Source organism: Centruroides sculpturatus, unplaced genomic scaffold (assembly GCF_000671375.1).
Source record: "Centruroides sculpturatus isolate CEXI.00-Female unplaced genomic scaffold, Cexi_2.0 scaffold632, whole genome shotgun sequence".
Classification (NCBI taxonomy): Eukaryota; Metazoa; Arthropoda; class Arachnida; order Scorpiones; family Buthidae; genus Centruroides; species Centruroides sculpturatus.
Window position 1 is genome coordinate 219,054 of NW_019384887.1, and position 17,870 is coordinate 236,923.

A 17,870-nucleotide genomic window follows, 5' to 3' on the forward strand; every position below is an offset into this window, starting at 1 on the left:
TACTGAATATAAATGGGGTTTGCTTGCAAAATCCGCGTGAGTGAAGCCGCGGGTAACAGCTAGTATTACAAATATTTTTAAAGGATGTTACAATAAATTATTAATGTAATGATTTTATTTAGTTATTTAGGATAATCAAATTAAGAAATAATAATCATCATCATTTTTCTTCTCACATGGTAAAATGTATATATATTAATATATAGGGTGGGAAAGAAAAGGTCACTTAACACCCCTGCTACAGAATATAGAATGTATCCAAAGTTAATTTTCTCATGTCAGGAACAGATTGATATTGTTACATGCATAGCTGCCATTAAGACAGTAGCCATGTGTGTAACAAACATCAATCTGTTTCCATCTAACTTTGGGTACATTCTATATTCTGTAGCAGGAGTGTTAAGTGACTTTCTATTCTACTGTGTGTGTGTGTGTGTGTGTGTGTGTGTGTAAATATTATAAAAAATATTTTTATAAGAGTTTTTTCTAAATTACAGTTTTCTTTTAAAGCTTCAAGACATAATTGCAAATGAGTTGGAAGGAAATGAACATATAACTATTTTGAATTGGTTAAATACTTATGAGTAAGCATCAAGAATTTTGTATTTTTTTTTTAATAGAAATGCAAATTATTATATTTATGTACAGTTAAAACTTTTTTAAAAATTTGTCATAAAATTCTTTAATAATGTTCTATGTAAACTGATTATCAAAACAATCACAATAAGAATTTTATTTCTTGTTTTGAGTATAATTATCTACTTTTAGAACTTGTATTTAATATTTTTTTATTTTTATTAATGTTTTAAAATACCCATTTAATCTTAATTTTGTAAACTTTAGTTATCGTGCTCAAATTTTTTCAGGTTATTTTATAAAAGTTTTGTTTTTATATTTATTTAAACTTAATATTAGAACTTCATAACTTTTAACTTAATAAAGAAATAAAATGCAATGATATCTTATTTATTTCTTTACTAAAAACAGATTTGGTTTTGACTGGTCCATTATAAAGTATATTAGAATAAAATAAAATTTATAACTTTTGAAACTATTTAAAATTTAGATAAACTAAAATTATAATTTGATACTAATCAGTAAAGATCACATAATATAATACTGTAGATGATAAAATACTAAGATATATAAATTTTGTAGAATATTTATATTTATTCCCATTTATTCTCAAATAAGCTACTGAAGCAATTTGACAAACTATTTGAGTTATCTTTTAAGAGAAATCACTAATTAACTTTTGAAAATATTCAAATTTTAAAAAATACTTTGAAAGAATTAACTTGAAATTGTTTAAAGCAGCAGTACCCAGGGCACTGCAGCTTCCTCACAGGGGCACCATGAAATAATATAAAATTTTTATAATGTTAGAATTTAATGTACTTGTTAGAATTTGATATAGGGTGCCTTAGGAAAATCTGCGTTTAGCAAGTGTACCTAGAATCAAAAAAGTTTGGGACCACTGGTTTAAAGAATAATGACAAATGCAGCAATATTTAGAAAAAAATTTTAAAAACTTTTTATGTAAAATAAGTTTTTTTATTTTTTAAAATTTGTTTTACTTAACAAATGAAAAAATAAAAGTAAATGAAGTTGAGATTCTAATTCAGATATCGTTAATTGTTTTCTATTGTGCAAATTATGATGTCAACAATTATTGAAAACTGATTTAAAAATTTTAAACAGTAAAGATCTTAAAATATATTTGATTTGTAAAAAACTGAAGCTAGTTTTTCCTTTTTCCATTCTTATTTAATTTAACAGAGAGAATTATTTTTGAAAAATAATTTTGAAATTATAAAATCAAATTTTTGTTAAACCAAAGAAGACTAAAAAAAATCTTAAGCCTTAATTTAATATGTAATGTTATTTTTATTAAAAAAAACTTCATCCACAAACAAAAAAAAGGTGTTTTAGTTTTTTAAAAGTGTTTTTATTTATTTGATAATCTGTTACATTTTATTATTCATTAAACTAAATTTATTGATAACAAAAGCATTATGTATTTATGTAGAGGTATATAAATATCAATTAAGTACTAAAATTATTGCATGGATTTTAATATACAATCTAAAAATTTTGTAACTTATGTAAGTATGAAATTAGATGAAATCTTATAAATGTCTAAAAGCCTGGTGATTATGTTGGAAGCAAAGGATTGGACGAAGGTCTGAGTAGTGTCATTGGCAATGCATCTGCATGATAGCAGTAGTTGCTGGTTCAAGTCCCACTCCAGGCCAATTCTGTTCTTCCAAAATTTTCTAAATTATTTAATAAATCATCATCATCATTACCCATTCTTGCTGATACCCAGAGAAAGTACAGGTTGAACATGGTGAAAAAATCAAACTTTTATACTACCATCCATTACTTTTTTCTAAACTCTCCTATCAACAGACAAATTTTTAGCCTGGACTAAAGTTAAATTCCTTTCCTCTAAAGCCTGCTTAACACTATCAATCCACCTTTGTTTAGGTTGTCCCTTTGGTTTTTTTCTCTTTGATTTTAGCTTTGAATACCTGTTTGGCCAGTTGGTCTTCTCCCATACTTTCCAAGTGGCCAAACCCCCTCAGATTAGCCTTGCTTACTCTCGACTGAATATTTGTTATCTTAAGGTGTTTCCTTATGTCTTCATTTTAATATGATTTTACCACTGTATCCATTTATTAACACCACTAATTTTTCTAAAAACTCTCATTTCTGCTGCTTCTAATTTTTGATCAATTCCCTTATTTCTCACCCAACTCTCAGAACCATATGTCAATATAGGTTTAAAAGCTGTGTTGTACACAACTAGTTTTGTTTTATGACTTATTTCTTTCTTGTTTCCAGCTATATTTGATCAGTTGGCTCCTTGTCTGACCTGCCTTGTTTAAGCTATTGCTAATTTCCAAATCAAACTTTGTCTTTGCTAAAGATTGTTCCCAATATGAGAACTTATTGACATGTTCTAAGCATTTGTTACCAAGTTTAACTGTTAGTCTCTTTCTCTCAACTAATAGCCATAACCTTTGTTTTCTTGTAGCTGATTGACATACTGAAATTCCTGCAACTTTCCTCTAAATTATTTAAAGATTGCTGGAGGTCCTTGGGTTTATTGCTTAGTAGGACAATGTCGTTCGCATAGAGTAAAGAACCAATTTTTATATTTCCCAAACTGAAGTTTGTCAATAGTTTTGATTGTTTTATTAAATTATCCATGAAAATTATGAATAATAAAGGTGACAATGTACATTCTTGTATCACCCCTAGTTTTATTTGGAACTAGTATCTATTTGTCCTATCCTTACAGCTGATTTGCAGTTCCTACACAAGCTTTGGATTTCCCTGAGTTGAGTATCATTGACACCATATTTCTGAACTCAAAAAGTAATCCTCTAGGTACTCCATCAAACACCTTCTCAAGGTCAATGAATCCCAAGTATAGTTTCTTGTTATATTCTCATGCTTTCTCTGTCAATTGCCTTAGTGTAAATATTTAATCTTGGCATCCTCTATTTGGTCTAAAACCTGTCTGTTGTTCTCCTAGGTCACTTTCAACTACTGTATTTGTCTGACCATTTTTTCTAAAATGCTGGCATAAATTTTAGCTTGTACACTGAGGAGTGAGACTCCTCTATAATTACTAGATTCTGTTATACTTTGTTTTTTATGAATTGATGCAATTAAAGCTTGTCCCCAATTTTATGGAACCTTTCCTTCAGTGGTTACATCACATTATTCAAAGATGTTGTCCTACATGTTTTTGAATAATGTGATGTAACTACTGTACTACTGTACTTTAGCCATCTTTACATATAGTTTGCTGTCTTACATGTAGCTTTATAATCTAATAGGGTGCTTATGGTCTTATTTGCCAGATATCTTTTATAAGCTGCCTTCTTCTCTTGTACTGCTTGTCTAACCTCTTTGGTCCACCATGGAGTTGTAACCTTCCTATCTTTGCAAACAACTTCCCCACATACTATTTTTGTCAAGTCTATCAATGTTTCCTTGAATTTTTGCCATTCCTCCTCTAAATCCATTTTGGTAATAGAGATAGTATTAGCTGCAATATTAACCATATTTCTGTATTTAATGGCATTTGGAAGATTGATAATTTTTATATTTTTATCTGTTGAAGTACCTTTTTACATCTCCTACTCCTAATATTGATGATTGTTTTTAATTTGCTCACTACAAGATGATGATCACTATCAACTTTGAAACCTCTAAAGACTCTTGTGTCTTCAACTAAATGGATAATGTCCTTGTCTACAATAATATAGTCAATTATGCTTTACAGATTTCTAGTGTGTTCTCTCCATGTGAATTTGTGACTCTATGTTGGAATATTGTATTAGTAAGCACAAAACTCAAGTAATCTTTAGCCATTTCTGTTATGTTTTCCTTTCTCACCAAACTTACCTAAAATGCTGCCATAGATTTAGTTGTTATTTCCCACTCTACTATTAAGATCTCCAGCTAGAATTATTTTTTCGTTAGTATTTGTCTCTGCTGATCCCATAAGGTCATAAAATTCTTCTGTCTTCCTTCTTTGAACCTTCAGTAGGTCCATAGGCACAGATAAATCTCATTATCCAGTTAAATTTTGCCCAGATGACTGCTAGAGTCATCTGGGCAAAATTTAACTGGATAATGAGATTATCTTCCATAGCAAATGTAAATACTATGTCTACACCCTTCTTGCATTGAGCATCCATTCCCTGAGTAGATCAACTCATATTTATTGTTTAGGCTTGTCTCTCCAACTATAATTTTCTTAGTTTCAGTGATACCTGCCATTTGTACATTATACTTTTTTGTTCTTCAGCTAGTTCTACTTCCTTTCCATTCAGACCTCTAACATTGATGGTACCAACACTGATTTGTGTTCCACTGTGTCCTGGTTCCCTGACCAACACAATGGGAATCTTGTTGACCCAGGTGATGTCCCATCTGTTATGACTTTCTATTGATTTAATTTACCATGTTTAAAAGTTTTCACCAATAAGGAGATCCATTATGGTTGGTTAAGCCTATAATGGCTGCCCATCCTCATTCGTTTTGATAGCCCAGTTAAATGACTATCTCAGGGGTGGCCAACAGGTTTTGCTCCCGGGCCGAATTGGAAAGAGAACTTTTTTCATGGACCGAACCAGAGGATGACCTAGGAAGATTTTGAGGTGGTGCAAGATCTCATTGTGGTGTCACCCCATAGAGACTAAATTGTACATAGAGATTACAGATACATTTTTCACATTATCATGCTTTGTCAACATTCTACACTGTACTGAAGACATTTGTAATGGAGCGTTAACTCTAAACGCACAGTTAGTTAACTTTTTTATTTATTTTTTTTTTTAGGCATTAGAATTTTTAACTGATCTATTCTGACTTGAGTAGCTAATATTGAAAGATTAATCGTGGGCCACATAAATTCATTACGTGGGCCATATGTTGGCCATGCCTACTGCCAGGTTGTCCCATGGGGGGTGAGGAATGGACATTAGGCTGAGTCCTCAGTTGGTTCCTTGCATGCCCGACTGTCTAGGGAATGTGAGGGTCTTTTTCTGGTTGAAAGACCTTATTCAATAAATATTTATTATAATTTAAATTTAATAAGAGATGGTGCTTAATGCCTAACTCTAGTGCCAAATTATTTAGGATTTAATAATCATTAGTAGCAGTAATGCAGTTAAAAAATGTGCATTGAAGATTTCTTAAAAATTTAATTTTTGTATTTGGAGTGTAAATTTTTACTTCATTTATTTTTAATACTTTTTTTTAGAAGTGCAGAAATGTTAGGACATCCAGATTTGAATATAGATGTTAAAAAATTAGGTCCTCTACTTGAAAACAACATAGTGGAAAATCTAATAGATGAGTAAGTTATTTTGATAGAATTTAGTAGTGTATATTAAAATTTTATTATATAATATGAAAATTGAAATCTTTTTACAATTTTAAGGATATTTGAATAAAACAATATTTTTTTTAGTTATATATTGATATAATTTTAATTAATTCTATAATAGGTATCTAAAAAATCTTAATACAAACTATCAAGATTGGATGAAGAATACATTAGCATCAGAAGTTAAGGTAATAAATTGATTAAAAAAATTTTTTTAATTGATGCTTGTTTAACCAATTATTAAAATATTATATATTATACCACCAATGTTTAGCTAAGTTGATTGATAGCACAGTAAGTCACAAATAACTGTGATATTCTAAATTGATGAAAATAAATTAAATGCAATCAATTAAAAAAAAAAAAGTATTAATTTTAGCTATTAAATTGTTGTAATATACAATTTAAAAGAGCCTTTAAAAAGTATTTGAGATACACAGTGATGTGTACTTACTAACCATAATAAAAAAGTTATGAATTAATTTTGAAATTAGCCAATGATGCAAGACCTACAGATAAAGATGCTAGAACCATTGTTTATGTTGATGTAGATCAGGGATGGGCAACCTGTGGCCCACAGTAATATTTTTTGCAGCCCACAAAAAATATGAATAAATATATCAATTTCCCAGCTTCAGGAAGTATGCAATAAAAATTCAAATGTTATTTTCTACAACTTATGTATGTGAATAGTTTTTCCACAATAAATTTAGTAAAAATTAAAACAAAAAACTGGCTAACAGACACATCAAAACTAATTTAAAACTAGCAGTGACTAATATTTAACCAAATATTTCCAATGTATATTATGTTTACATCAGTTCCAGAAGCTAAATTAAGTATATCTATGCTAATTTATAATTATATATGAATAAATAATTGTGATTTACCGGCATTTTTCCCCCCTCTTTTGTATGCGGCCTGTGTCAATTCAAAAGTTTCAAAATGTGGCCCTTACATAGAAAAAGGTTGCCCATTTCTGATGTAGATGAAGCAGTTTTAATGCTCTTGATAAGTGTAACGCATATTATGAAGAGAGGATATTTTTTAATTATTATGTGCAACAAAACATTGCAGTTTTTTTTTTTTTTTATGAAAATGTAGTTAAACTAAGTTGTAAGTATTTTAACATATAAATGTAAACTTATTTAAAATTAAAACTAACCTTATATTACATTATTATTGTATATTACATTTATATTAATTTAAATTATGTAAAATAATGAAAAATTTATGTTAAAATATTACTTTATTTTCCTTATAATTTTAAACCATGTTGTATAATCTCTTTGCGACACTTATTTGTATTTGAGAAACAAAAAGTTATTTTATTTACTAAAAATTGTAGTGAACTTTTTCAGGATTTAATGACTTCTTTATATAGAAGTTTGACTATACTTATATTTAATTGTTATGACAGGAATTCAAATTCTATTAAAATATGGTATTTGACTTTTACTGAAAATTTATTATGTTAAGGATAAGCATCAACAAAAAATTCCTATGGAGTAATTGCCAATTAGTATAGTAATTGTCACTACATATAGATTCCATGTTAACTGCTGCTGATAATATCAATCTTACTATTTGTTAGTCATAATTTCACTAGTGTGTTGTGGTGTTATGAATGGATTGAAACTAAAAGCACAACTATGGTTCCATTTGTAATGCCATAACACGCTAGTGAAATTACATTATAAAGTTAAATGTTAGCATGAAGTGTACTTTTATTTGTTAGTCATTGATAATACTCAAATACTCAAATAGGTATATATCATGAATATTCTATTGTATTTTGTGATGAAGAGAAATCTTGCATAACTTATTTATCATATATTATTTAATATTTACAGGATTGGCAGAGAGAAATTGAACCAGAGAAAGATGGGGAAAATCTATTTCATACTTCATTACCTGTTATTGTTTTTCATATGATTGATCAACATGTAAGTAAAATTTAAATGAAAGATAAAATATTCAAATTCTTAATATAATAGATAAGGACAGAAATAATTTAATTACAATTAGAAATTAACTATTCCCTTATTGTAAAATAATTTTATTAAAATAATTTTAAAATTATGATGAACTATTTTTTATGTATATATAAACTTAATTGTTTATCAAATAAAATTTCATATAAACAGTTTTTGCATAATTTGTTATACAGCATTTATTTATTTTTTTGTTTTAATTTTAACATTTTTATTGCAAAATAAATAATTTTTGTTTTATATTTTGGAGAAGTTATAAGCTTAGTAAACATTTTCTTCAAAATATATCCGTTTATATATAATGATTTACATTGAAAGAAAACTAGTAACTTTTATGCATATAATAACTAAATGTAACACACATCTAATATTAATGTTTGTATAGTATTTTTATACGATATATATTTATTTATAGATTAATCTACCATATTTACTCGCATATAAGATGAGATTTTTATTCATTTATCATAGCTTCAAATTCCTAGGTCATCCAATATGTGTGAGTGAAAGATTCTTTGTGTTTTTGCAAATACAGTAATTTTTGTGAACCATGTATTTGCATTTTTTACTGGATGCTTACCCTCTTGTATTTAAAAATATAAGTATTTTATCTGGGTCATTTGAATCATTTTTGTATATTCTCAGGAGTAAAGATGAATAGCAATAGGAAAGCAAAGCTTTTAAATTGAATTGCAGATTGAAATTCCAAAATCACACAAGAGTCCTATATAAGTTTTAATCCATTTCCATGTGAAAACAGATGATTATTTGGAAATCAGAATTTGGAGAAACTCATAAGTGTAATTGATGGAGAGTGGATTAGACTGTTAAGAATTGGTAAAAAAAAAAAAAAAGATTCCCAATTGTCCAGCTTTACGTGAACAAATTATGTTGTTGATTTTACAAGATTTTTCCTTAAAGTTTAAAATCCAGTAATTTTTGTGAGACAATGTGTGCATTTACATTCATTTGATATTTTACTTGTGATTAAACAAAATAAAATTAGAATTGTATTAATAAATCTAATTTTCTTTATTTTGATCTTTAAAGTCACACCTCATTCTATATGCGAGTAAATATGGTACATATTTTTTTTTTTTCAGTAGTATTTAATAGTAATAATTTAATTCAGTGATATTTTGAATGAGAATATTATTCTGATATTGTTGCATAATTTTAATTTTTTTTTTTTGGTGTATTTCATTTGTTTAAATATGATTTATTTTTCATTTAGAATGATTGATTGTTTTAATGATGATGATGATGATCTGTAAAATGACAAATCCATAAAATAAATAATTTGAGAAATTAGAATAGCTATTGGTGATAAATGTAAAAAGTTATATATAATTTCTTAATAATTATATTTCCAATAGTTTCTGTAATTATACTGTTTCAAAAAAGGTAATACCGTAGTTTGCAATGCAATCTGTCCAAAATTGAATTTAGAAATATCAATCATTTTTTGAAAATTTTTAATATTTTTAAGAGTGTATAACAAAAATCTTTTTATAAGAATTGATCTAAAATTTATTGTAAAATATGGTAAAACTTTAATTTAATGGATAAAATTTCCACTCCATATGTGGAAATTAATCCCTGTTAATTTTAAAATGCTTTTTACATTAATTAAAGTAACAGATTATTTTTTCTAATCCAAGCTGTTAACTTTACACCACAACAGGAATGTCCCAATACATCATAATCCAAACATGAATGAATAGGAAATTTTTTTGTGTTTTATCAAATTTACATTTTTTCTTTTAAGAGCATTATTTACTTGTTTAGTTAAACACAATTAAAGTGTATTTTCCAAAAAATGTTTGTTTATTACAACCTCAGAACTATGATGAGTATAGAAAGTTTTTCTGTGAAATTAAACTCATCATACTTATGTGACTTTAATTATACAAATTATCTACATAAATAAAACCAGATAAACTAACTAATTTGTCAGGTTTTAAAAACGCATTCAGAAAATTACTTTGTTATATAACAAACTTTTGGCTTTAATTTAGATGAAGAAGGGTCCATTAGTCTGTTAAATTGAGGTTTTACTATATTAAAAATTTAAACCATATGAACAACTGTCAATTTGAAAAGCAATTTCTATTTTAAATTACAGTAGGCTAATTTTTTTATAAATTTGAAAATTCATTTGTGTTTAATTAAAATTTACTGCTTTTTTAAATGATGATTAGCATTTCATATTATTAATGGCAAATTCTATGTAACTTTCTAGAATATAAAACTGTACTTAAATTTGATGATCATTAAATCTAATTAAGCTTTAAGTTTTTATTTTGTTAATTAAATAAAAATTAATAATTTTTTTGAAAATTGTATTCTTAGTTAATTGACGTTTGGTATTATTTATATCTTTAAATTTAGTTCAGTTAGGAATAAAATAAAATTCAGTAAAATATAGTAAACAGTAGTAATTGAAAAAGTTATTAGAGACAGTCAATTGTAAGTGAAAAAAATTTACAGAAAAATATCTGAATATATTTTGTTTTTTTTTTTTTAACGAATTACCTCAATTTTTCTTTTGAACTTTAAATTAAACCTGTTGATAAGGGACTGACAGGTCCAAAACACAATATTGTGTAATGTGTATTCAGGTGAAAAATAAAGACTGTTTTTTTCTGATATGTTTTCTTGAATTGCAGAATCAAGTCACCAGTATAATAAGTCCTAGTAATAAAATAAAAGTCCTTGTAGACAAATTATGTACTAAACATAAGATAAGGACACAAAGGCATATAATTTAAAACATCATTTCCTTTGTTGCACATTATCAATGCATCTTAAAGTTTTAGAAGTTTTTTTGTCTTCTGTCTACAAAACTTTATCATCACAGATGCACATACATTGTAAATTGGTGTGGAGTTTTATTTTCCATATTCCCAAAATAAAATTGTTTTTGTATTAATTTAAGCTAAGTTAGATTTTATCAGTCTTTTCAGTCTTTTCTTTTAATTTTATGCTAAACCTTAAAATAATTTCCTTCCATTATCCTTATACTCAGGAGAGATAGAAAAATTTATATATTGCCAAGTGATTTACACGTGTCCCTTTTTGAATTTTCTTTTACTGTAAATGTCTTAAACTTATACTCATGCAATGCTGGAACGATCTCTCTTGCTCCTGTATAAATGTTTTTGTTAAAAACCCTGAAATTGTATTGAATTATTGAATTTTATTGTAAATTATAATGTATTTTGACAATATTGTTAAAATTTTTTTGATTAGAAGTTGTTAATAAAAATATTTTTTTTAAATATTCTATTAAAAANCATTACCCATTCTTGCTGATACCCAGAGAAAGTACAGGTTGAACATGGTGAAAAAATCAAACTTTTATACTACCATCCATTACTTTTTTCTAAACTCTCCTATCAACAGACAAATTTTTAGCCTGGACTAAAGTTAAATTCCTTTCCTATAAAGCCTGCTTAACACTATCAATCCACCTTTGTTTAGGTTGTCCCTTTGGTTTTTTTCTCTTTGATTTTAGCTTTGAATACCTGTTTGGCCAGTTGGTCTTCTCCCATACTTTCCAAGTGGCCAAACCCCCTCAGATTAGCCTTGCTTACTCTCGACTGAATATTTGTTATCTTAAGGTGTTTCCTTATGTCTTCATTTTAATATGATTTTACCACTGTATCCATTTATTAACACCACTAATTTTTCTAAAAACTCTCATTTCTGCTGCTTCTAATTTTTGATCAATTCCCTTATTTCTCACCCAACTCTCAGAACCATATGTCAATATAGGTTTAAAAGCTGTGTTGTACACAACTAGTTTTGTTTTATGACTTATTTCTTTCTTGTTTCCAGCTATATTTGATCAGTTGGCTCCTTGTCTGACCTGCCTTGTTTAAGCTATTGCTAATTTCCAAATCAAACTTTGTCTTTGCTAAAGATTGTTCCCAATATGAGAACTTATTGACATGTTCTAAGCATTTGTTACCAAGTTTAACTGTTAGTCTCTTTCTCTCAACTAATAGCCATAACCTTTGTTTTCTTGTAGCTGATTGACATACTGAAATTCCTGCAACTTTCCTCTAAATTATTTAAAGATTGCTGGAGGTCCTTGGGTTTATTGCTTAGTAGGACAATGTCGTTCGCATAGAGTAAAGAACCAACTTTTATATTTCCCAAACTGAAGTTTGTCAATAGTTTTGATTGTTTTATTAAATTATCCATGAAAATTATGAATAATAAAGGTGACAATGTACATTCTTGTATCACCCCTAGTTTTATTTGGAACTAGTATCTATTTGTCCTTCTATCCTTACAGCTGATTTGCAGTTCCTACACAAGCTTTGGATTTCCCTGAGTTGAGTATCATTGACACCATATTTCTGAACTCAAAAAGTAATCCTCTAGGTACTCCATCAAACACCTTCTCAAGGTCAATGAATCCCAAGTATAGTTTCTTGTTATATTCTCATGCTTTCTCTGTCAATTGCCTTAGTGTAAATATTTAATCTTGGCATCCTCTATTTGGTCTAAAACCTGTCTGTTGTTCTCCTAGGTCACTTTCAACTACTGTATTTGTCTGACCATTTTTTCTAAAATGCTGGCATAAATTTTAGCTTGTACACTGAGGAGTGAGACTCCTCTATAATTACTAGATTCTGTTATACTTTGTTTTTTATGAATTGATGCAATTAAAGCTTGTCCCCAATTTTCTGGAACCTTTCCTTCAGTGGTTACATCACATTATTCAAAGATGTTGTCCTACATGTTTTTGAATAATGTGATGTAACTACTGTACTACTGTACTTTAGCCATCTTTACATATAGTTTGCTGTCTTACATGTAGCTTTATAATCTAATAGGGTGCTTATGGTCTTATTTGCCAGATATCTTTTATAAGCTGCCTTCTTCTCTTGTACTGCTTGACTAACCTCTTTGGTCCACCATGGAGTTGTAACCTTCCTATCTTTGCAAACAACTTCCCCACATACTATTTTTGTCAAGTCTATCAATGTTTCCTTGAATTTTTGCCATTCCTCCTCTAAATCCATTTTGGTAATAGAGATAGTATTAGCTGCAATATTAACCATATTTCTGTATTTAATGGCATTTGGAAGATTGATAATTTTTATATTTTTATCTGTTGAAGTACCTTTTTACATCTCCTACTCCTAATATTGATGATTGTTTTTAATTTGCTCACTACAAGATGATGATCACTATCAACTTTGAAACCTCTAAAGACTCTTGTGTCTTCAACTAAATGGATAATGTCCTTGTCTACAATAATATAGTCAATTATGCTTTACAGATTTCTAGTGTGTTCTCTCCATGTGAATTTGTGACTCTATGTTGGATTATTGTATTAGTAAGCACAAAACTCAAGTAATCTTTAGCCATTTCTGTTATGTTTTCCTTTCTCACCAAACTTACCTAAAATGCTGCCATAGATTTAGTTGTTATTTCCCATTCTACTATTAAGATCTCCAGCTAGAATTATTTTTTCGTTAGTATTTGTCTCTGCTGATCCCATAAGGTCATAAAATTCTTCTGTCTTCCTTCTTTGAACCTTCAGTAGGTCCATAGGCACAGATAAATCTCATTATCCAGTTAAATTTTGCCCAGATGACTGCTAGAGTCATCTGGGCAAAATTTAACTGGATAATGAGATTATCTTCCATAGCAAATGTAAATACTATGGCTACACCCTTCTTGCATTGAGCATCCATTCCCTGAGTAGATCAACTCATATTTATTGTTTAGGCTTGTCTCTCCAACTATAATTTTCTTAGTTTCAGTGATACCTGCCATTTGTACATTATACTTTTTTGTTCTTCAGCTAGTTCTACTTCCTTTCCATTCAGACCTCTAACATTGATGGTACCAACACTGATTTGTGTTCCACTGTGTCCTGGTTCCCTGACCAACACAATGGGAATCTTGTTGACCCAGGTGATGTCCCATCTGTTATGACTTTCTATTGATTTAATTTACCATGTTTAAAAGTTTTCACCAATAAGGAGATCCATTATGGTTGGTTAAGCCTATAATGGCTGCCCATCCTCATTCGTTTTGATAGCCCAGTTAAATGACTATCTCAGGGGTGGCCAACAGGTTTTGCTCCCGGGCCGAATTGGAAAGAGAACTTTTTTCATGGACCGAACCAGAGGATGACCTAGGAAGATTTTGAGGTGGTGCAAGATCTCATTGTGGTGTCACCCCATAGAGACTAAATTGTACATAGAGATTACAGATACATTTTTCACATTATCATGCTTTGTCAACATTCTACACTGTACTGAAGACATTTGTAATGGAGCGTTAACTCTAAACGCACAGTTAGTTAACTTTTTTATTTATTTTTTTTTTTAGGCATTAGAATTTTTAACTGATCTATTCTGACTTGAGTAGCTAATATTGAAAGATTAATCGTGGGCCACATAAATTCATTACGTGGGCCATATGTTGGCCATGCCTACTGCCAGGTTGTCCCATGGGGGGTGAGGAATGGACATTAGGCTGAGTCCTCAGTTGGTTCCTTGCATGCCCGACTGTCTAGGGAATGTGAGGGTCTTTTTCTGGTTGAAAGACCTTATTCAATAAATATTTATTATAATTTAAATTTAATAAGAGATGGTGCTTAATGCCTAACTCTAGTGCCAAATTATTTAGGATTTAATAATCATTAGTAGCAGTAATGCAGTTAAAAAATGTGCATTGAAGATTTCTTAAAAATTTAATTTTTGTATTTGGAGTGTAAATTTTTACTTCATTTATTTTTAATACTTTTTTTTAGAAGTGCAGAAATGTTAGGACATCCAGATTTGAATATAGATGTTAAAAAATTAGGTCCTCTACTTGAAAACAACATAGTGGAAAATCTAATAGATGAGTAAGTTATTTTGATAGAATTTAGTAGTGTATATTAAAATTTTATTATATAATATGAAAATTGAAATCTTTTTACAATTTTAAGGATATTTGAATAAAACAATATTTTTTTTAGTTATATATTGATATAATTTTAATTAATTCTATAATAGGTATCTAAAAAATCTTAATACAAACTATCAAGATTGGATGAAGAATACATTAGCATCAGAAGTTAAGGTAATAAATTGATTAAAAAAATTTTTTTAATTGATGCTTGTTTAACCAATTATTAAAATATTATATATTATACCACCAATGTTTAGCTAAGTTGATTGATAGCACAGTAAGTCACAAATAACTGTGATATTCTAAATTGATGAAAATAAATTAAATGCAATCAATTAAAAAAAAAAAAGTATTAATTTTAGCTATTAAATTGTTGTAATATACAATTTAAAAGAGCCTTTAAAAAGTATTTGAGATACACAGTGATGTGTACTTACTAACCATAATAAAAAAGTTATGAATTAATTTTGAAATTAGCCAATGATGCAAGACCTACAGATAAAGATGCTAGAACCATTGTTTATGTTGATGTAGATCAGGGATGGGCAACCTGTGGCCCACAGTAATATTTTTTGCAGCCCACAAAAAATATGAATAAATATATCAATTTCCCAGCTTCAGGAAGTATGCAATAAAAATTCAAATGTTATTTTCTACAACTTATGTATGTGAATAGTTTTTCCACAATAAATTTAGTAAAAATTAAAACAAAAAACTGGCTAACAGACACATCAAAACTAATTTAAAACTAGCAGTGACTAATATTTAACCTTATNCTTACCACAATTGTGACAAGGAATGGAGAGGCAATGCAGAAATATACAAATGAACATGGTATAGATACTATATCTAAGAGATGCAGCTGATGAAATTTGTTGTTTGTCTAATCTGATGCACAATGACTGATGACATTACATAGTGATGTCATTTCCACATCAACAAGTTCCAGAAGAGCCAGATCATAGGCCAGTGACAGGCATTGGACAGAGAACCATCCAATATATCATAAAAACCTGGAGAGACAGTGGAGAAACATCCTGCAGATGCAGTACATATGGTCAGAAGACCATCTTTAATGACTGCAACAGGAGAACATTGGAATGCATGGCGAAGTCCAATTGCACAAAATTAACAAAGAAACTCACAGATACATTTACAATGGACATTATGAGTAATTCCACATGACCAATGCAATAAGAACTCAAAGGTTTGGATCTGCACAGCTGTGTGGTCACAAGAAAGCCGTTTGTAAATGACATGAAGTGGAGGAAATGTCTCTACTTTATGAGAGAACATTGTAAAGTACTATTTTTAATTTATTGCTCTACAACGATTCTTGTTCCGGAAAGAGCCATTACCTAACGGGTACTTTACGCAGGTTCACGTTTGTTAGTTTGCCAGGCCTGGACTTTTCGCGTGTACTGAAGTAAATTAAGGACAAGTTCGTCAAAAAAATCAATAAAAAATATTGAATAAAGATCTAGAAATAACTATTTACAATATTTATAACAAACAACAAATTTATTCAATAAATCAAATCCACAGTCAACCCGACAAAAACTCAATCTTATTCTAACTTAGAACTATTCCCCTTTGAATTCCGACAANATTTTCCTTATAATTTTAAACCATGTTGTATAATCTCTTTGCGACACTTATTTGTATTTGAGAAACAAAAAGTTATTTTATTTACTAAAAATTGTAGTGAACTTTTTCAGGATTTAATGACTTCTTTATATAGAAGTTTGACTATACTTATATTTAATTGTTATGACAGGAATTCAAATTCTATTAAAATATGGTATTTGACTTTTACTGAAAATTTATTATGTTAAGGATAAGCATCAACAAAAAATTCCTATGGAGTAATTGCCAATTAGTATAGTAATTGTCACTACATATAGATTCCATGTTAACTGCTGCTGATAATATCAATCTTACTATTTGTTAGTCATAATTTCACTAGTGTGTTGTGGTGTTATGAATGGGTTGAAACTAAAAGCACAACTATGGTTCCATTTGTAATGCCATAACACACTAGTGAAATTACATTATAAAGTTAAATGTTAGCATGAAGTGTACTTTTATTTGTTAGTCATTGATAATACTCAAATACTCAAATAGGTATATATCATGAATATTCTATTGTATTTTGTGATGAAGAGAAATCTTGCATAACTTATTTATCATATATTATTTAATATTTACAGGATTGGCAGAGAGAAATTGAACCAGAGAAAGATGGGGAAAATCTATTTCATACTTCATTACCTGTTATTGTTTTTCATATGATTGATCAACATGTAAGTAAAATTTAAATGAAAGATAAAATATTCAAATTCTTAATATAATAGATAAGGACAGAAATAATTTAATTACAATTAGAAATTAACTATTCCCTTATTGTAAAATAATTTTATTAANGGTCTCTCTCGAACTTTAGCGTTAGGTTAGGTTAGGCTAGAATATAGAATATCTATTTATATCTTAATACGCGAGTGTTATATTTATTATCTTTATGAATAATTTCTTAGTTGTTTATTAAATGTGTTCATTTATTTAAACCCGTATAGTCTTTGGACACTTGATCACGACTCATTACTCCTCCCCACTCATATCTTAGCCCTCCTATGCCATCTGACAACCAAGAACGGGTCTTCCCGACCCGTGCAGATTAAGTGGTCATTAGGGTTCACCCAGTGGCCCCCTGCTACTCACATTTACCAACACACACATATTTACTATTCCATCTGTTGTTACAAAATACATTTTTGCTATAAATAGCTCCCTTCTGTTGAAACGAAATAAAATAAAATACAGCTTGCATAAAGCTTTAAGTTATATTTTATTTATTTTATTTGTACATTTGTTGTTACAAAATGCATGGAATAGTAAATATGTGTATTAGTAAAACAGTGCATTAAGATTTTTAATTTATCACTGGAACCACAATTTGACTTATTAGAAAATAGTTATGGAAGGAGGAACCCTAATGGATACCTATTTAATACGGTAGTATTACAATAAAAATAAGAATACAT

At 28.7% G+C, this 17,870-nt stretch overlaps 2 protein-coding genes across 2 annotated transcripts in view; both read left to right on the forward strand.

Moving 5' to 3' along the window:
* The window catches only part of LOC111631136 (exocyst complex component 3-like), a 54,324-nt gene that overhangs the window by 25,766 nt on the left and 10,688 nt on the right, over window positions 1-17,870 (forward strand). The window contains exons 9-15 of the mRNA XM_023375337.1: window positions 511-584; window positions 5,786-5,881; window positions 6,033-6,099; window positions 7,765-7,865; window positions 14,687-14,782; window positions 14,934-15,000; window positions 17,040-17,132. Coding sequence (XP_023231105.1) covers window positions 511-584; window positions 5,786-5,881; window positions 6,033-6,099; window positions 7,765-7,865; window positions 14,687-14,782; window positions 14,934-15,000; window positions 17,040-17,132 — 594 coding nt within the window. The remainder of the gene's footprint in view (window positions 1-510; window positions 585-5,785; window positions 5,882-6,032; window positions 6,100-7,764; window positions 7,866-14,686; window positions 14,783-14,933; window positions 15,001-17,039; window positions 17,133-17,870) is intronic.
* LOC111631132 (exocyst complex component 3-like) lies at window positions 14,521-17,185 on the forward strand. Its single transcript, XM_023375334.1, has 3 exons — window positions 14,521-14,782; window positions 14,934-15,000; window positions 17,040-17,185. Exons 1-3 carry the CDS (start codon window positions 14,697-14,699, stop codon window positions 17,145-17,147), a joined length of 261 nt encoding a protein of 86 aa, XP_023231102.1. The 5' UTR covers window positions 14,521-14,696; the 3' UTR covers window positions 17,148-17,185.

Bases quoted from the DNA above. Each gene is read 5' to 3' on its own strand.
- LOC111631132 (XM_023375334.1), top strand. From the start codon at position 14,697: ATGTTAGGACATCCAGATTTGAATATAGATGTTAAAAAATTAGGTCCT. The intron at 14,783-14,933 runs GTAAGTTATTTT...ATTCTATAATAG, and splicing joins GTGGAAAATCTAATAGATGA to GTATCTAAAAAATCTTAATA. The intron at 15,001-17,039 runs GTAATAAATTGA...TAATATTTACAG, and splicing joins CATTAGCATCAGAAGTTAAG to GATTGGCAGAGAGAAATTGA.